Here is a 21,652-nt window from a genome sequence, read left to right as displayed (position 1 = left end):
TGGTCTAGGCATATAACTAACAGTGCAATAGCATTTGAGGACCTCGAGTTGGATTCTGGAGATAAAAGTCAATCAGAATGGGAGACTGATCTCTTTGCTTGCTGCAATGAGCCTTGCTTATGTAAATATCTGAACCCCTCCTATAGATTCTACATACATTTTTCAAAAAAGGTAAATGGTAAACTTGTTCAGTGTTAGCTTGCAAATTGCAATTCAACAATCATTACCCTTTTATTTTACTTGTCTAGTAAAACCTTTTCATGCAAATGATAGCTGCATATAATGCAACACATGCAAGACCTCGATAAGTAAAGGTGCTTGGTTCGTCCAAAAATGTATATGGAGCGAGAAGCAACAAGTGTTGAGCTTCGAAGTGCATGAATTTTTCTTAAAGTTTATGAGGAAATTTTTTTTACAAGACGCTTGGGATTTGGGGTACTCCTTAGTTCTCTTTAAACTAAAATAGCAAGAGGATATAGATTCGCTCTGGGAAACATTATATTATCATGTCTTTCGTAAAACAGAGTAAAATGAGGATTGAATTATCCTTATTAAAGTAGATTACTTTATCTGTGTAAGATGCAAGGGTGTTTCTTGCTTACGATTTCCTTTTAAAATATAATAGTATTGTTCATTACAGGCTTGAAGACCTGCTTCTTCCCATGTGGAACATTTTCTTGGATAGTTAATGTGGTTACCAGGGGAGAAACTTGTAAGTAAATTGTGAGTAATGCGATTTTAATGGATATGATTTACCTAAACAGTTGACGATAACATGCATCATGAAGTTCTGTAATCAACTCTAACTGGTACACAATAGTCCAAACTCTCTGACTTGAAATTGTTACAGCTCGAAAACGTGCAATGACTAATCTTATGGCTTACTCCATGTTCTGTGTTTGCTGCTGTTATTCTTGTTGCATAAGAGGGAAATTGCGTAGCAAATTTAACATTGAGGTTGGTTTCCATTTCACCCTCTCCACTTACTTTTCATTTCATTACTAACCGTTTTCGTTTTTTGGTAGGGAGGTCTGTGTGATGACTACTTGACACATCTAATGTGTTGCTGTTGTGCACTGGTTCAAGAGTGGCGTGAGCTTCAGCTCAGGGGTTTGGGAGGTAGGTTCAACAAAATTTACCCAACAAAACTCAATTTAATTTTAAATAATTTTACTTATTCCAAATAGATACAAAGCTGTTTGGTTAAAAACTTCAATTTTTTTCTTGAAAATGATTAATGAAACTGATTCTAAACAAGTATGTCTGCCAGAATGACTCATAAGACAATCAAATACTTCTGCAGATTGCAGAGAAAGAAGGATGTTTCCTCCTCGGAACCAGCACATGGAATCATGAACTTTCCTAATTTCTCTTTTTCCTAAACAATATAGTAAGTTTGTGCAGTCAAGAAATCCAACATGAAAATTAGAAGACTCAGTTTTCTTCCTAACAAATCAAGCTAAAATACTTATTTATCTTATTTGATTTATATTTTTTAAATTACTTTTTTCTCAATTTACTTATTAGAGTATTTAGATCTTTTTTTTTTCTGATAATATTCTTAATATCTTAACTTGTAATACAGTTTATTACTCTTTTCATTATCATCTTAACTACGTATTTGTCCTAGTAATTTTTCTTAATACTTATTCTGTTTGAGAAGCAAGAAAGAGAAAAATAAAAGGTAAATACATATAGAAAACTGACAAGCCTTACCTCTATCTGGTACATACTCATACTAAATCTCCATCCTTCGCTTTTGACATTTATTTACTTTTTAACCAATTGGTTAAACTAATATAATGTTTTTGATTAATTTAGTATAATTGTTGGTTAAATTTATGTCTGTACCAAACTGTCAATTGTAATGCATTTAAACAATACATAACTATTAAAAAATCGTATGAAATTTTTATAATTATCATTAACTTTAAGAATCAACTATCAACATATTTATATATTTGAATCAAACCTAATTAGTTAAATAAGTTGAAATAGTTATATAAATAATTAAACTTTTGATTAATAGAGTAATGAAGTCTGTTACCCGTCTTTAAAATAGAAAAGTAAAATAATTTATTATTATTGTGGTGTAGAAAAACGTCAATATTTCATTAAACGGAATATTTATATTTTGAAATAGAGTTGTAAAAATGGGTCATTCGGTCCATCATAGACTGATCACCTAGTAAGTCAATGTAAACCGCTCATTTATTAGCAAGCCAGAAAAATTTAAATCCGGTCCGTTATTATGGATTGGTGGGTAAACGGTTACCTCACTTAATTAATTTTTTTTATAATAAAAAAATTATAAACTTTTTATAATTTAAATCTAAACAAATTTCATTTTTAAATTTCATTCCCAACATTAATGTTTAATTAATTTTGAAAATACAGAACTTAAATATTTTTTTCAAACAAAATATAATAATAAATATTTTTTTATAAAATTAAAATTAAATTTTAATAAAATAAAATTAGGTAGGTGTGTTGGTGGGCCAACCTGACCCACTACGGGTTCAACCTGCATGAACCAGATTTAAATAAGCCAGGTTAAAATGTGATCGCATAAGAAAAATACAATTTTTTCAAACCCAATCCGGTTCAAACCCATAATAACTGAATTGGCCCGCGAGTTGTGACCCATTTTCACATCTCGATTTTAAATGGTCGATGCGTTTTTTATTTTATATTTAACATTTGATAAAAATGTAAGGAAAATAAGAGAACAACGGTTTTTGGAAAATAAAGAAGGATCTTAATATATTATTTGAAAAGTTATATCTTGACATGACATCTTTTGTAATCAACAGTTCACCGCAGCTGTTAGAACAATACGATCACCACCTGATACACAAAAATAAATTATTAAAAAGATGCAAAAATATAACAAAATGTAATCTTAAATAATACATATAATGTTGTAAGAAAGTGAATACCTATGTTAGATTTGGTCATACTGCAACTATTAACGCATTCATTGTGAACATTGGAAAGAGAATGATCACAATCACCCTTGCATCGATAGTAACATTTATCACCTTTTGTTATACATTTAAAGAAACATAATACACTACAATTTTTGTCAATAGTAACCTCCTTAGCTCCTGTACAACCCAACATAATCATCATCATTTAAATCACAACTCCAATACTTATTATTTGTCATAAATTTTCTTTCCATTTCTAAAACCTATCCAATAATTTTGTGCATATGTTAAATCTTGCTATAAATTAAAAAATAAATTATAAACAAAACATACGATAGAATAAATTTAAGATTTAAACCCTTTTTCGATTCCTAAGCTAAGTTTTGATGTTCAGTTTAATATTACTTTTAAAAATGTCAATCTTTACTCTCTATGATATGAAAAATGTATCAAATCAGTCCTATTCGTTAACAAATCAGAAGTTAACAAATCACTTAATGAAAAACTTCTGATTTGTTAACGAATATGACTGATTTGATACATTTGTCATATTATAGGAACTAAAGGTTGACATTTTAAAAAACGGAGACTAAACTGAACATCAAAACTTAACTTAAAAACCAAAAAAGGATTTAAACCTAAATTTAAATATTCTATAATAAATCGTATCAATGAAATCAGTTTAGTAACCTCATTAAACGCATTATCACTATCATATGGCAAATGAAAAAGTTAATTACTAAAAAAATCTTAAACATGATAAACTCAAAAATTAATATTTTTTTCTCCTAATATATCAATAATTTTGGATTTTTTTTTTCTGTTTTTTAGTATGTAATGAGTGAAAGGAGAAAAAGTAAAGGATTAAAAAACTTGTAATCATTTACATATAATTATCGAGTCGACAACAATTTTAAGAAAATAGCAGATTGAACTTTTTAAAAATAAAATGAAATCTAAATTAATAATTAAAAAATTACATTAAATAAACTCCTTATAAAAAAACTTATTAAACCTAAATTAAATATTTATAATAAATAAAATAAATTAATGTGATAAGAAATTGAATACCTGTATTAGAAGAAGGAAATTTAGCCGCAATACAAGTATTAAAACAATTATCGTAGACAGGAATATATTTTCCAGCACATGATTTTTGTTCAGGTGTAATGCGAATGGCCTGTGTGCAACCCAAGATAACCATCATCATAACTCCAATAATCTTCATCCTTTTCTCTTTATCTCTAAAACCACCTTCGAATTTTCTATAGATTTTTAAAATTTGGTTATATGTTTCAAGGAAAAAAATATACCAATTTATAGAAGAAAATATTAGTCATTCTTTTTTAGTAAATTTGTTCAAGATATTTTAAAATTCCAAAATAGATTTAATTTGAGAGTGATTTTTTTTTGTGTTTATTTGAGTGGATTTGAAGGTAATTGAGAGTGTATTTGGGGGTGAAGTTTGTGAAAATTAGTGTGGAATTTGATTGATGTGATAGTTTTAAAAAATTTGTTTAATTGGTAGAAATTGAAGATTACCAAAATGTCCCTAGGTATTAAAGTAATATAAAATGATAATTGTTAATGTTATATTTAATTATAAAAATGTTTATAAGGAGAAAAAAATAAAAATTAATTTTTAAAATATAAAAAATGATAATTTAGTAAATTGAAATAATAATAATAATAGTAATAACTATTATTATTATTATTATTATTATTATTATTAATATTATTATAAAGAGAAAAAATCATTATTATGATTATTATTAATTATTATCATTATTATTAATTATTGTTATTATTAATTATCATTAGTTATTATTATTAATATTATTAATTATTATCATTAATATTATTAATGATTATAAGCATGTTTTTTGTTTTTTATTTTATTCTTTTTTAATTACATAAACGTAAATTATTAAAAATAATTTAATGTTATTAAATGTTAATAAATTAAATTGTTAAAATAAATATTTTTTTTTTTGTGATAAAATCCTTTCTAGCAAACCAAATCATATGCTTCAGGTCAGCTACTGTGCATTCACCACCATCAAGCTCCATGTCGTCCGTGGAGCATCGTCCACCGAGGAGTCCTTGAAATGTAGGGTTCCTGCCCCTCATGGATATCGAAATCCCTTTCCCTGGCTTGCGAGTAGAGATCGTGCGTGATTCGCTAACGTCCCCTACCGTGAGCTCACCGTGGAGAAGGCCGTGCAGAACTGCATCCGCTTTTGGATCCGCTTCGAGGGCGAGCACTTCGTTTTTTCCTGGTGGCAGAACTGCACCGACCTCCACCCTCCGCATAGCTGCAGAGAAGAAGAAGAAATGATGATGACCGTAACCGGATACAATATTGTGTGAAGAAGAATGCGTATCCAGATACAAGTGTCTCGGTAACCGGATACAACTTAGTGAGTTTTTCATGGCTTTTGCGTAACCGGATACACCTTCCTGCGTAACCGGATACGACTTTCTTCTTCGTCTTCTTGGTCACCGAGCTCCGAGCTTGCAGCCGACCACCTCTTTTCTTCATCTTCCACCAAATCTTCTTCATCTACCACAACCTGCAAATATTCCATGGCATGGTTGCAGAACGTCAAGAATCTGCACTGTTCAATGGTGTAGGCGGGCTCGTGAATACACAGTCAAAGCTGGTGCAAGTGGGTGAGGGCAACTGAGAAATATTTAAAATGAAGAGGGCATTTTAGACAAAGCCTCATTGATCCCTCCAAATCTTCACAGATGTGCGGGTGAATGAACAGTATGGTAATCTCGCAAACACCTTCAATTGATCGCTTGCAAATTAGCGAAAGTGAACATGTTTGCAGGTGAACACAGCATAAAAGTATCAATATAAATTAATTAAGAATTATTTATTATCACTTATTAATTTTATATTGTTTATCTAATTAGTTATTAAAATTTTACAACACAAGAAAATGGATATTTAAATTTCTAAAAATATTTAAAAATCAAATGAAACATCAACAATACAATAATATTAAGGCATCCTAATTTTATGTCCATATATTTAAAATTATGTAAAATAATGTCGTGTATAAAATAATTCTAAATAACAGTTGCGCGGAATGAAATTAAATAATAAAATTTTTAAATACATTTTAAAGAAATAATACAGAAAAGATCATATGTAAAATTATAGTACTCCTTGTATTGATATAATAAAACATAATCAATCTCATTTACAAATTTATACTATTTTTATATAAAAGATTTTTTATTTTGGTTTCCATATAGAGTTATGTTGAATTAGAGAAGCACTCTGTCACACTCAAGAAATATTTCGTATTCTTACAAGATTTGGAACATCTTACAATATTTGGAACATTTGTATTTGTAATTGTAAGTACAGGAGAAGGAGACCTAGATGTTATATTCTACTCATACAAACAAAAATCATCAGTTTACTCCAAAGAATATGAAATATTAACTACACATAACTAAGAATAGACAACAAAAATTTGGTACACTCATAACCTATATGTATCTAAGAAATAATTGTTCTGATACCAAAATTTTATCATCCCATTTAAATAGTATAAACATTATTAAGGAACTATCATATAATCAATAAAATAGAATAGTTAAACTCGAGGAGTATATAAAATCTTATCAGTTATCCAACATAACTATACATCTATTATATATTTACAATGCCAAAATACAAAAACATAAATATTTACATCATGTCTCTAAAATTAAAGATATATCAAACTAATACTCTACTCCAACTACACATTTGTAGCATCGCCTCCTAGAACCTGTTCGATAGAGACATTCTCATCCTCTGCTCACACCAACCAGGTGATCATTGTAAAAGAAATCAAGCATACACAAGCAAACAAACAAGAAACACACAAAGGGTACACTAATGTTAATAGAAACAAATAAATAATACCAGGATTCATCATATATCATATTTCATACAAAGTTAAACAAACATCATAAGCATACCATGGATCCAGACATGACCATCCAGATTAAAAGTATGAATGTCGAGCTATGTCGGGTCATATACTTTTGGTGGCCTCTACTGTTCTACAGAGCCATTGCCAGTGAGTTTCACTCTACCACACTCACAAGGTTAGTCTGTTTCACTCTACCACTCTACCACACTCACCACATGCATCACTCCTCTCTAAGTGAGAATGAATGAACATTAGAGTGTCGGATAACTCCCAAGAATGAGCTTCCTACATTCATACACAACTTGAAATAGCCACTTAAAATATCTCCTTAAAAGCTCTTATTCAATCACACATTGATACATATTTTAACATCATTTGTAAACTTCAATAACATCTCATAAAACATACCAAACATGTTATAAAGTACCAATAAACCTTAAAAGAAACCACAACAACAAAGAGATAATGCCAAAGACATTGGCGCTGAGTGGCACATCCTTGATGCTAAGTGTCATTCTTCGCGCAAATCTGGTGCTTGAGCACCACCCTGCTACAATTGAGCGCCAAAGCTCTTAGTTTTCTAGTACTTAGGCTCCGCTAGTTGTCGTTGAGCGCCACACTAGAAGAGTGAAAACCTATAATTTAACCTTGGTTGCCCCTCATACCTATCCAAATGATTAAAATGGCATCTTAGACATTGGGAATGATTTAAAAACAAGTTTATAACTTAAGTTAGATACCATTTGCTGATTTGGTTTAGAATCAAGGTTCAACCAACTAACTTACAATTAAAACTCATGTATCTCATTTCTCTTGCTTTAAAATATGTTTTTAACACTTTGAGTAGCCAATTAAGTCCTAATGACCTCCTAATAAACATCAAACCTCATATTTGCTAATTAAACTAAAAATTAAGTGCACTAAAGCTGACCAATGGAAACAACCATATTTTCAATTGTGTGTTCTATTATAGCAATCCGTGAAATTTGAACTTCTTATATCTCCAAGAGCTTTCAAAACTTGTCACTCCTTTTGGAAAAAAGCTCAAAGTATCTATGTCAACGATATTCAACATCTCTATGACACGACAAACAAGCTTGCATCTCTTAAAATAACTTACCATGATATGGTGTTCCTCATGGCTAAAGCCTAATCTGTCATCGAAGAACTCAGGATGCTTTTTGAAGTGGACTCATTAAAGGATATCAAGAAGAAACTAGACAAATATTACATGTTGTTGATCCTTCGTGCCTGCATCCCAATTTTGTTCATCTTAAAGATCAACTTCTGACTAGTCACGAGGTCCCCTCATGAAAACATTGACCACTCGCCTTCTGCGTGTCCCAACACCTCAAATTCAGGAAGCGCATGAACTAGTGGAACCATCTGTCATGGTTGTCACACGAGGAAGAGGAGAACATGGCACTAGAGGAAGATCATGAGGAGGTCGGGGACATCCTCAATGCATATACAGTAAAAGGATGGGTCACACTCAAGAGAATTGTTATTCCTTTCGTGGTTTCCCTTCTAAAATCGTCAATATTTCGAAGATTGAATCTTCCACTTCTAAGTTCACCGAGGATGAATATCAAGAGTATCTAAGGTCAAAGTTTAATAGCTTGGCATAATTCCTTCAAGAGCTTAACTTTTGTGACATCCATACTATGATGTATTGCGATAATCAAGTTGTTCTCCATGTTGCATCAAATCCAGTATTTCACGAGAGGACTAAACATATAGAAATTGATTGTCATATTGTTCGTGAAAAGTTGTTCGCTAAAGTAATATGTACTGAGTTTGTTGGGTCAAACGATTAACTCGTAGATGTGTTGACCAAGTCATTAAGGAGTCCTTGGATTGAGTTTATTTGTTTCAAGCTTGGTACAATGCTCCAACTTGATGGGGAGTGTTAAAATATTTACCATTTTTATTAACATTATATTGTGTCTAGGGTTACCTTATTTATAATCGTTATATTGTGCCTAATATAGAATGATAGTGAGAGAATATTTCTAAGCCCTCAAAAATGATTTTACAGTTTTAATCTCAAGTACTATAAGTTTTATTTTTCGATTTTTCAATTTTATACTCATAATTACTACTTTTAAAAATTTAAATAATTAGTAGGTATTTAAAATATACATACACACGATAATACTTGAGCTCAGACCATTATATTATAAAGTATTTTGTTTTTAATATATATATTTGTTTCTAATGTTATCTTTAAATAAATATTTTTTAAAATTAAAATAATTATTTATTAGTTTTACTTGTTTTTTTTGTTTTAATTATTTTTTCTGATTTGACCATTTTTTATTTAAATTTAATTATTTTTATAATTAAAAAATTACATACAAAATATATAAAAATTAATTATATTTAATTTTATAATCAGTAATAACAATAATAATAATTTTATTAGCTTTTATTATCTTAAAGAAAAGTAAACAAACACATGTGTTCCCCATATAAAATAAAATAATAAAACTTTACTGTATGTGGCTTGAAGAAAAAAAAATTTGTGTTATCTTAAACTTTAACAATAAAAACACATCTGATAATTATCAATTAAAATTTGATCCATAAAATTTTAGGTTAACATAGAATAAAATTTTTATTTTAATAAATACATAGATTAGTTTATGAAATCTTTTGTAAAGACTAATATTAGTTTAAAAAAATTATTATTATTTTTATTGTTATAATTTTTTATCCAAACAAATACGGTATATACATATTTTTAAAATCTCTAAATTATAACATAAAAAACTTACTATTATAAAAAGAGTTCTTATTGAATATGGGCCAAAATTTGAGTTATTATTGAATATGGGTCAAAATTTTAATGGGCCTCAAGCCTGTGATTGAAAACTAGAAAATAATAATATGGGCCTCAAGCCCATACTCCAGAACTCCATCACAAATTAGGGTTGGATGAAAAACCCTCCCCATAAGTGCGCAGCTAGGCGTTTAGTTCGTTCAGTTTAGTGCCGTAGGAGTGGAGCACTAGTTTCCTTTGCATTCCAAAATGGTTCGTATCTTCTTTCTGCTCTTCTTTATGATTTTGATACATTCTCATTTTCATCTTCATATTAGGTTTCGATCTGTTTCATACTTTTCTACGTTTTCTGTTCGGTCTGAATCTTCATTTTAACGATATGGCGCGTATTAATCTACCTTATATCGTTTTTTTACTCATTGTTTATGTCTTTGAATTCTGAACACTGAGTCTTTTAGATTTTACTCTGTGCTGCATTTTATTTAACAAAATTCAACGGAGGGAGATAAGTTTTTAATATGATGTTTTCTTTGAGGATCCATTTGTATAACCCTAAGTTTTATTTATTAAATTTAGGTTTTGTTATTTCAATCTCTCGTTTAGACCGTGTTTTGATATTTTTTTGCTGTTTGTAACTGTTACAGGCTAGGGGATTGAAGAAACATTTGAAGAGGCTCAATGCTCCTAAGCATTGGATGCTTGACAAACTGGGTGGTGCATTTGTAAGTGGAAGTTTCTTCGTCGTTTGATCAGTTTTAAGGGAATTATTTATAGTAACTAACGTTTACTCTTTCTTTCCTTCACAGGCGCCCAAACCCTCATCTGGACCCCACAAATCGAGGGAGTGCCTACCCCTCATACTCATCCTGCGAAACCGGTTGAAGTATGCACTGACTTACCGCGAGGTCATTGCTATTCTGATGCAACGACATGTTCTTGTTGATGGCAAAGTCAGGACAGACAAGACATACCCTTCTGGTTTCATGGGTACGCGCTAATTGGGAGAATAACTGTTTGAATGATTTTATAAGGCAAAATTTATGCGGTATTGTATTTTGGGGTTGAAGGTGAAGGGATTAATAATATGCTATTGTTTATGACTGTGTTATTGATGTTTGAATTTGATGTTTTCTGAATATGGACTATTTAATGAAATCTCTGTATTAGGATGTTGAAACATATAGAATTATATTCATGTTCTTGAATAAGAAGTAAGGATTTACTGAACTAATGAGATTCATGCTCATAATATGGACGCTGAATATACCTAGACTATCTGTATGAGTCGGAAATTGTAAATGTTTACCAGGTGTTTCTTGAGTCATGTTTTGTGATTTTATTATGGTAAACCTTGAGCTTGAATTTGATGAGCAAATTAGTCCAAGAGGCTTGTAGCTGGTTCTCTTCAGCCGTTCCGTTCACTGAGCCATTGCAGTGTAATTCCATTGTTTTAGCTAGAGCCATAATTTCTTTGAAATTTTATTTCTCTTTGCAGATGTTGTATCCATCCCAAAAACAAACGAGAACTTCCGCCTGCTCTATGATACCAAAGGTCGTTTCCGTCTTCATTCTATCAGGGATGATGAGGCAAAGGTACTTTATATACTGTTATTTTGAATATATTTATTATATTTGCCATTTTTCTTTTAAGGTACTTATTATGGTTACATAAAATATGTTTTATTCATTACCAACCTTTTTTCCATTATACTGTTAACATAAAGTAATTGATATAGAAGTCTGGCTTCACTGTGTTACGGTGTTGCATATGCAGGCTAAGAAATTGAGGCTAAAGAACCTTTAAATGTCAACTTTTGAACTTGTTTAGTTAGTTTAATGTGCTTGTTTGTGTGTATATGACAGTTCAAGCTCTGCAAGGTTAGGTCAGTGCAATTTGGCCAGAAAGGTATTCCATACCTGAACACTTATGATGGTCGTACCATCCGTTACCCAGATCCTCTCATTAGAGCCAATGACACCATTAAGCTGGATCTCGAGGAAAACAAGATCGTTGATTTTATCAAATTTGATGTCGGGAATGTTGTAATGGTTACTGGAGGAAGAAACAGAGGGCGTGTTGGAGTTATTAAGAACAGGGAGAAGCATAAGGGTAGCTTTGAGACAATTCACGTTCAGGACGCCACTGGACATGAATTTGCTACTCGTATGGGAAACGTGTTCACCATTGGAAAGGGGACAAAGCCATGGGTATCACTTCCCAAGGGTAAGGGTATTAAGCTATCCATCATTGAGGAAGCTAGAAAAAGGATTGCCGCTCAGCAAGCGACTGCTGCTTGAGCAATCCCCTGAATTAATAGACTTTTGAGTGTTTCAATGTTTTTGGTTTCAATTTTCTTTTGTCCAAGAGATTTTTATCGTTGAATTTTGACGCTTGCTCTATACAACTTTATTGTGGCTGTTATGTTCATGTTGCCATCTTTTCATTCCTTAGTATTTTTCTTTGTTTTTGGTTGCACAAAATCGTTGAATCAATTTTAGCTAAGCAGAATATTGTAGTTGTGTGATTATTACCATACTACATTAAATGAACCAGTGCATTATAGTTAAAAGCAAAATGTATTTATGACCTAATTTTAATCGTTATTGATTTAACATCAATAACTTTAAAATATGGTAGGTTTGTTTTCTGGTATAGTATTTTTCATATAAGGATTTGTTGTTTCAAATATCTACTCCGTAACAGTTTGGATATTCTGTTAGAACATTGTGATTGCGTCATGTAACAATGAATTTATTATTTGAGGATGTTAATGGTGAGAGTATTTATTTAATATTTTTATTTAAATTAATTTTTAGGAATGTCTGTTCTTAAAAGTATCTTTCAGTTTTAAAATTTAGTTATTATTTTAGATTTAAAAAATTAAGATTAAGAAATTGTAGATATTTAATAATTAATAGTAGTTAGTTACATTTATATATATATATATATATATATATATATATATATAATACATGAATATAATGAATGATAAAATACTTAAAAAATCATAGAATAAGTGTGGTATCAAATCCACAGCAAGAATAAATCATTATATATAAATTTTCTTCTTAATAAATCTATTCTATCACTTAGTAATGAAATATTTATATAATTTATAAGTAATATTAGTATCATTATTTTTATATATTTTTTAATAATTTTGTATTTATATTGTGATTAAAATGTATGCTACATATTTTAAAAATATTTATTAAAAGTGGTTAACTAAATAGAACAAAGAATTATTTACATAAAGAAAGAAAATAAAAGATTAAATATGCTTTTTATATCAGTAAAAATTAGAATCGGTTACCAAAATTATATTTTAAAAAAAAGTTTATATCCACCTAAATATATAATGAATTTGAAATTTCTTCACATCTATATTATATTAATTAGTTTAAGATATTCAATTACTTAATAAAATCCAATTAAATTAAGTTTTGATTTTATTTATAATTAAATCAAATATGAAATAATTCAAACTAACATGGGATAATGAGTTTAATGATCTTATATGATTATGGCATGCTTAAAAATCACAATTGTTTATTATTACTTGCGTTGATATATTTATTATTATTGGTATTGATATAATTTACTAACTTTTAATTAAATTAATACTTAAGTGTTACAGTTCTTTTAGAAAGTATTTTTTAAACTTTAATTAATCCAATCCAATCCAATATATGAAATTAAATCAATTTAACATAAAAAAATTACAAAAGGCCATACTAAATAAACATCATTTTGCGAGATTGAATAATAAAAAGGTGGTAATATATAAACACCTATTTTTTGCTCAATCTCTATATCTAACACCTATAAAATAATACTTTTAAAATATAAAGTTATTTAAGACGAATCAATTAAAAAAAATGTTATTTTTTAATTGGTGTTGGAAAGGTGTACAAAACAGACTCGTGTAAAACTTTTCATAATAAAAGTTCAGCCTGCATCCTATCATTTTCTGGTTGCACAATATCATTTTATTTAATCATGCATTTGTTCCCTAGAGTTTTATTTGAAACTTTCCTACGAAAGAGACACAGCGAAGTGGAGGTGCTTCGTTCTTGTGGAGAATCTCATTTTTGTCTGTGTTTGGTGCAGCTAGGATTGGTGTTAGTAATTTTAAAAAGGTTGTAACTAGTGAAAAGTAATATTGAATTATGGAGTGTGTTTAGTGGTGTGTTGTATGTGTTAACCGGGAAATATATTTCTGTAATCTGAAATAGTTGGGAAGGTGAGAAATGTATTTTGGAATATTTTTTCTAAAATAAACAATATTCTTGAATAATAAATTCTAAAGTGACTTACAAAGTATTTGGAAAATGAATTCCGTGAAAGATGATTCCAGAATAGGTTTAAGGAGGTGTCCAGAAAGGTAAATCCGGAAAGCTTCCGGAATTTATTATCTGTAATTCAAAATGAAACTTAAGTAATTATAAATTCAAGTTTCTTTTCTCTTTAAGTTTGATTTTAATAATTGGATTTCTTGGTAAGCATAATTTAAATGTTGACGTTTGTTTATTCAGATAAGATCAAGTGATATTGTATTGATGGATGTTTTTCTTCACATGGTTAAAGATAATACTGACGGATGGTTAAAGGACGGGGAAGAAAAATATTATGCTTTATTGAGTGAAGAAAACAATCACTAACTAACCTCGCCTCGATGGTCCTTTTAACATTGTTGTGTTGGTGAAGGAAGATAATAGCTGATTTCCTACGTGATTCTAGAAGGATTAGACATCCGCTTCTAAAGTGATATTGAAATTGAGATAATTTAATCTCACATTGGTGAATTCATGGATGTTAGTTTAGGGAGCATATTTTTTAAAAAAGGTTTTTTTTCCCTGATCAAATAGTGAATAAACTACAAAACATGGATGTGTTCAAACCAGATATCATTTATTTTATTCATCCGTAGTTTCAGTTTCACCTTCTCTAGCACAAGACTCAAACTTCACCTAGATGAGAAAAGATAAAGGGGAAAGGGGAAACAGTAACCATCAAGCTGCATGTCCTCCCTCATGGAGGAGCATCTGATCAAAGTGCCACACACCTGAAAGTTCATCGAGAAAACAAATAAGATACAACGATACATTTCTTTGATCATGGAAAAAAACACCAGGGAAAAAAAATACAAACACCAGAGTTTGAAATTCTTACCATGTCCTTTGCCCACTCTTCTGAGCTGAGCAACATACTCAGATATTCTTTTGATGGATTCCACCTAAGAAAGAAACGATGATTAGGCTAATGCAATTGCATAATACAAAAATAAACATGTACAATATCTCACTCTAAAGAAACAGTTGCAACACCAAATTTACATTGCATTTATACCTGTTCACCCAGAAATTCGCTTTCAACGAAGTCTGCCAACTGCACATCACCGTTCTTCGTGGCAACCTGCCAAAACATGCATCATTAAAAGTAAGGGACTTCCATTTTAACTAATCATTATCAACATACACAAGACCGATGAAACAAAACAGCAAAACCAGAACCAAGATCCAATAAAAGGTGGCTTACACTGTGCAACTGAAGGAGCTTTTCGTTCGTTAGCTTCTCTAATGAGAGAGCCAGTTCCATTGCTGAAACAAGAGAAAGAAAACATGTTTAACTCTGACAAATAATAAATCCAGTGGAGAACTTCAAGAGGAAAAGCCGAAAGAAGATAAAAAATATTCAACAAGTTGGAGTGTTTATTTGAATTTATCATTTTTGTAATAAATATTGCATATCTAAATAGTAATTGTAATAATATACAAATGTAACATCCAATCAGGATTTGATTTTAATTAAAATAACATTAGTAGGCAGAGAAAACTGGCCAGTGATTAAGTTTATCCGTAAATACTTTTGACAAATAAAAAAAATATATAAATAACTTCTATAAATTAGTTTAATTAGGATAAATTAATTAAACATTTTAAATCGGAGAAAAACACATTTCGTTGTTTCCTATTTTTATTTCATTTCATTTCAGTTTTTTCTTCTTATTTTAATAGTTTATATAGTATAAACAAATAAATTCGGTCCTGATACCTCTTAGGATCAGAAATACAAATTACAACTCGTGATACGAAGAATATTGTTGAAACAAATAATAAAATACTATAAATGACGTGTATATATATCAAATGCAATAAATTTAAATTAGGATTGAGAGAAAAACTCGACCGAGTTCACACTAGTTTTTGGTATAGTAAAAAGATTTTAATATATTTTAAAACATCAAAATGAAACTTACATAATTGTATTTTAAGGACGACACACAGCAAAAATACTAAATTGATAAAATAATACACATAGTGAAGGATAAAATCCTAATTTCATACCAACGAAAAACAGAGGGGGTTAGTGTCTACTAATGCTCCTTAGATTCATTCCCATACAAATTCCCATTCTTATAACTTTTCTTATAACTTTTCGATTTCATTGAAAATAATTTATGAAGGTAAATAAACAACTTAAAGTCTCACGACATTCATTGATCTTGCATGATTACAAATCATTCATGATTCGTCATAAGATGCTAAGAATAGTACCAAATTCTTTTACAAAGTATTATATCGACTAAGAATTCCAATTCTAGTGACGATGCTAAAACTGGTAAGATTTCAACAATCAAACCCACAAACCAAACACATGTCACACTTCAGATCCATGTAAACAGAGAACAAAAGTAAAAGAAAAAAATTCCAACACAAGATCTGAACTGAAAACACTAAAAAGAGAAATCATATGGCCAGAACACTAACCGTACAGTGCATCCCCTTTATCTGCATGATCAAACTCAGAAAGCGGCATCACAATTGACTGCAACTTCACTTTTCCACCACGCTTGTTCTGAAAATGAAATAAAGCAAATACATCGAAACAACGCCCTCGAAATTCAGGTTCAATATGTAAAATAAGTCAAAGTAAAAAACCTGATACTCCATCAATTTCTCAGCATGCTCTCGTTCTTCTTCACTCGATTCCTTAAAAAACCTTTTTCAAAACAATAATCATTAATTATAAATAACCACTCCTGGTTAGTATCAGTATCAAATAAAACGATATATTAAAAGATTAACGAAACCGTTACTTACTTAGCAAGACCTCTCAGCGCAACGTTATCCCTATCGAAGTACGCAAACAGAGCATGATACACGTACGAAACATTATACTCCACACTGCATCCATAAACGACAATCAGAACCATAAAATGACAAAGTGAGATGAAACCAATGAGAAAGAGAGAGAAGAGCAACTTGATTTGTTCGTTAACGGCAGCTTCAGATTCGTCAACGTATTTTTGGCGCGCGAGAGAAGCTTGAGGAACGGTGGGAACGAGATCTAGCTCCTTCTTCACCTCCTCGAACGGTTCAAAAATCACGCCAGTTAGGGCGCGGTGGTTCGTGGATCCTTTTGCGGCGCGGACCACCAAGCGGGTGGTGTTGTTCGCCTGAACGTGAACCGAACGCGGAGGTTCGGCGTTGGGGTTGAAGAGGGAGAGTGACGAAGCAGCAGCGGTTCGGAGAAGCATGGTTTTTGGTTCGAAATTCCTCGAAAAGGGGATTCGAAAAACAGGGGAAGACGGGAAGAAAGGGTTTGTTTCGGTGGAATGGTGACAATGCGTTGATAATATGAAATGGATGGGTGTGTGTGAGTAAATGGAGATAGTGGTGAAGTGAGAACCGTTGGATGCTACAAAACGTGGAGGGCTGAGATGTAAAAGTAGGATTGGGCGCGTGGCATACTCGTGGTCTAGCTGGGTATCATTATCGTGTTGTCTCCTCGAAATATCTAGAATCAATAGTTCATCTCTTATCCTCTTTGGGCCCAGTTACACATTTTTATTTGAACATTTTTTTCGATTCGCCTTTTTCCAGTTGTATTTTTGTGTGAAGATGACAGGTATATCAAAATTACAATGAAAGCATATGTGCCAATTATGAATTATTATACTCGGAATTATTGAAACAGCTTAACGTGTAATTTATTTTAATGTAGATCTTAGAAGTGTTTAATACAAGATTATTTTTATATAAAAACCCTCATTCTTGAAAATATAATTATAACTATTCAGAATAACTAAATTAAATTTAATGGAATAATTTATATATACTTTTTAGAATTAAACATAATATTTAAAAGATAAAACTTGATTTAATTTGTATAAAAATAGAAGTAAATTATGTATGAGTATTGTATTATTTATGTTACAAAAATTATGATTAAAAAACCCAGTTATTCAATCTTTTCTCTTTTATTTCATAAGGATTATTATCTTTTAAAAATATCTTTCTTTCTTTTTTTTTTAGATTTGTAAAAGACCAGATTATCCCTTCATAAATCTTAGTTTATCTTAAAATTTTGGTGGATAATTCAATACTTTCTATGATGAAAAGTTAGTTTTAAGTTTTTTTCTTTTTGGTTGTTTTATAAAAAGGCTTGCGAGTTAGGTTTTTTTAAGTTAAGTTTTTGAAACAAATATGAATTTAAATTAAGTTATATGAAATTTCGTAATTGTTAGGGAAATTTTATTAATTAAAAAGTTGTTTGTAAAATGACTTTTAGTGTGATTTTGAATTTTGTATTATAATAAATATTTTTATTAATTAATGGATTTGTCGACTGGTAAAATGTAATTTTTATTATTAACGAATATTTTTATTGATAATAAATTTGTAGGTAAAGTTCATTAATAATCTATATTTTTTATTATCAACACATATTTTAGTCAATGATTATTTGTGTATAAAATTTGTCAGGAGTTAGAATGTTTTATCAATTTGTTGATAAAACAAGTATCAAAGTTTCAAATTTGAACTTTAATATTTTGTGAAAAAATCCATTAATAAAATTTATTAGTAATTACTTTTTCATAATTTTTTTAAAATGAATATTAAAGTTTTTGTCAAATCCAATAAATTATGTCTTACAAATGAGTTGGAAATAAATAAGAACAAGGAGAAAGTGGGGTAGGCAGAGAAGGTGGTAGCAGCAGAGGTGGAAGAAGAGGCAAAACCAAAGAAGAAGTCAAATGAGAAAGATGTAAAAGAAGAAAAATAAAAGAAGAAAAAAAAGGTGGATGAAGAATAACGAAAATGAAAAAATTATCAATAAATTTATATACTTACAGATGAATTTTGATTTTCAATAATCATCGATAGGTTTTTCTTATCTGTTAGTAAAATTTACTAACATGTTTTATTGATAAATTTTTTGTTATCGCTTTTCTATAAAAAAAATTGTTTTATACACGAGTTATGATTGTTATTGATGAATTTTGCTTGTCAATGTTTTTTCTTTTAGTATTACGCTAGGAACATGTCATGGTATATTTTTGTTATTGATCAGAGCTTATTTTTTATGTATATAACTAGTCTTTCTTGATAATTCTGTAATTTGGAGTTTAAACTTCACTAAATAAGTTTTAAACATAAGAGACCATAACTACAATTTGATAACACTTTAGAGTAAGTGATATGTAGTGTGGGTATGACTTTGTCACAATGTGTGTGCATTTTTTGTATAAGAAATATGTTTATGTTTTACAATATTCAAAGCGTCGTAAGTTTTGATATGGATAATATGTGTGAGTTTGTTTGTTTTTTTTTTTTTTAATTATGGTAATGGTTCTAGGTATGGAATATAGTTTGACATTTTTATATACATTATCATTGGTAAAGTATTATATAATTGGTAAAGTATTATATAATGAGATATTAAATTGTTGAAAGTGATGAAAACAGTTTGTATAGTTTGTATATGAAACTCTAGATATGTTGTAATATGACATTATATGTTGGTAAACAAAAAAAATGAGAATAATTATATTTGTTTTTTAAAGTGAGATTATAAAAATTTGAACTAGAAATATGCACTATTATAATATTTTGAATAACACCTTTAGGTAAAATTGAGAAAAATATGAGATTTGTATATTTTGATATAAGTGAATCAAATTAGTTTAAAACAATGTTATTTAAAAATGAATTACTGAATTATATGTATGAAAAAGAAAACATTAGAATACTTTTAGATTAATTTGACATAATAAATGCAATTATGCACAATCCATTTCATTATATAATTGGTGGAAAATAAAAATTTTCACTGTATGAAATTTATTTATTTGAAAATCTGGGTGATGTAGTCATTAAACAATTAATGATATGAAAATCCAATAGGATTATGAACATGTGTTCACTAGATAAAATTTAATGTAAGGAAAACATAAGAGATGGTGGGTATGTAATAATAATATGCAAACATGAATTATATTAATGACGCTGGATAGGTAAGATTAGCAAAAATAAACTCTTTTAGATGATAATATAAAAGACTTAACAATAGTTTAAAGGAAGAAAACGTCGAGGCATAATATTTATACTAATTCACTAAAATTTGAATTATGTCTAGTTTTTCTTAAGAACTTTTAAGTTCCATTAACCTACTCGTGGTTGACTATTGTAGTCACTCCTAACATTCGAGTATAATCCACTCTTCGTTGAGTATTCTAACAACTATTGGCATTCTTATAAAACACGTTTAGTATGAGTTTAGCCTCTCTAGGATCTATCCCTAGACAATTGTCTAATCCGAGTTTAACCTTCTAGGATCTATCCCTAGACAACTGTCTAGTCCGAGTTTATCCACTTCTGGTTGTAAGTGTTTTAGTTCTCTCCATAACACACAACTAATCCACTATGAGATATTACAATGTACAAATGTTTAACTCTCATAAAAAAGATATGTTTACATTTACAATTTGACACTTGTATAACTATAGACCTGAGTAACTCTCTAAGAGAGGATAAATATAATGATGTGTAGTCTTGTAACTTGGAGTTTCCTTCCTTGTTGAAGAGCATTAAACGATGTAAGCTTGATGAGCAATAATATTGATCTTCAATCTTCATGCTTGTGCTTGCTCCTTTCCTCTTTTATTCAATGGGGTTGCTTGATTGGAGAAGCATTAGACGATGTAAGCTTGAAAAGCAATAGGACATATTCTTTCTCTTTTTATCTTCTCTTCTCTTCTTCAATGAAGTTGTTTCCTTTGATTGAAGAACTATATATGATATAGGCACTAAGTAACAACATTATTGATAGTTCAACTAATTTTGATTCTGATGCTTTTTCTCTTCTCAATTCCCCTATGATGAAAGAGCTTCAGATGATGAGTATAAGCTTGATGAGCAATAAAGTGAATGTTCAATGTATGCTCTTTTTCTTTTATTCTATTCTTTTCAATATGCTCACAACTTCATTCTTCTTTTCTTTATTTCATTTCATTTGAATCTCAACTGTTTCAATCTCATTTCTTTTCTCTTTTTCTTTTCTTCATCCTATCTTGGGCATAGTACTTTATCGCTCTCTTTTTCTTTTCTTTTCTTCTTCTTCTTTTCATGTCTTCATCATATTTTTTATTTGAAGAGCATCATACTGTATATACACTGAGGTGACGTAAAGTAAGTTATTCTTGAATGTATTTCTTCATTTTCTCTCTCTTTTTCACCTTTTCTCTCTTCATATTTTCAACTGCTCCTTTACATTTTTTTTCCAACAGTAGCAACTTTCTTCTCTTTAGTTGATCTTCTTTATATAGGCTCTTTTGAAAGATGATTGTTAGATGCTGAGTTAATTTTTAGGAAAGCAAATAGATCACAGTCTTCATTTAAGATTAGCTTGTACGACTTTATCAGAGTAAAAGTGTTCAAAAGATTTGCTTCGGAATATTATTTGTTTCTCTTAACATCTTTATCTAGTGTGTGCAGATGTTTTGATTAATCCTTTGTGTGTTCTTGTTATATACAAATAACAAGGACCAGGTATGCAAGCAAAACAATACTTTACAGTGGATGCATGTTGGCTCATTGACAAGTGTACCAAATCGTTCAAGTAATAAAACTGGTAAGACCAGGTATCGTTTTCCCAAGAGACTTGTGCAACACATGACAATTATTCCTTTTATAACTCAATTAGACATCAAAGTGCA

At 29.8% G+C, this 21,652-nt stretch overlaps 2 protein-coding genes across 2 annotated transcripts; one reads left to right on the top strand and one right to left on the bottom strand.

Moving 5' to 3' along the window:
• The first annotated feature begins 9,763 nt into the window (after positions 1-9,763).
• LOC106765335 (40S ribosomal protein S4-1) lies at positions 9,764-12,094 on the top strand. Its single transcript, XM_014649918.2, has 5 exons — positions 9,764-9,902; positions 10,295-10,372; positions 10,457-10,637; positions 11,146-11,243; positions 11,514-12,094. The coding sequence occupies exons 1-5, from the start codon at positions 9,900-9,902 to the stop codon at positions 11,946-11,948; spliced, it is 795 nt and encodes a 264-aa protein (XP_014505404.1). The 5' UTR covers positions 9,764-9,899; the 3' UTR covers positions 11,949-12,094.
• Positions 12,095-14,541: 2,447 nt separating this feature from the next.
• On the bottom strand, positions 14,542-17,301 carry LOC106764862 (ferritin-2, chloroplastic). The gene is made up of 8 exons (XM_014649288.2): positions 16,917-17,301; positions 16,755-16,838; positions 16,593-16,653; positions 16,422-16,509; positions 15,190-15,251; positions 15,001-15,066; positions 14,824-14,887; positions 14,542-14,716 (listed from the first exon to the last, which is right to left on the bottom strand). The coding sequence occupies exons 1-8, from the start codon at positions 17,189-17,191 to the stop codon at positions 14,664-14,666; spliced, it is 753 nt and encodes a 250-aa protein (XP_014504774.1). The 5' UTR covers positions 17,192-17,301; the 3' UTR covers positions 14,542-14,663.
• Positions 17,302-21,652: the final 4,351 nt, after the last annotated feature.

The sequence above is a fragment of the Vigna radiata genome, chromosome 6, assembly GCF_000741045.1.
Source record: "Vigna radiata var. radiata cultivar VC1973A chromosome 6, Vradiata_ver6, whole genome shotgun sequence".
In the NCBI taxonomy this organism is placed as follows: domain Eukaryota; kingdom Viridiplantae; phylum Streptophyta; class Magnoliopsida; order Fabales; family Fabaceae; genus Vigna; species Vigna radiata.
The sequence above is the reverse complement of the archived record's forward strand: the minus strand, read 5'-3'. Positions and strand labels throughout refer to the sequence as shown.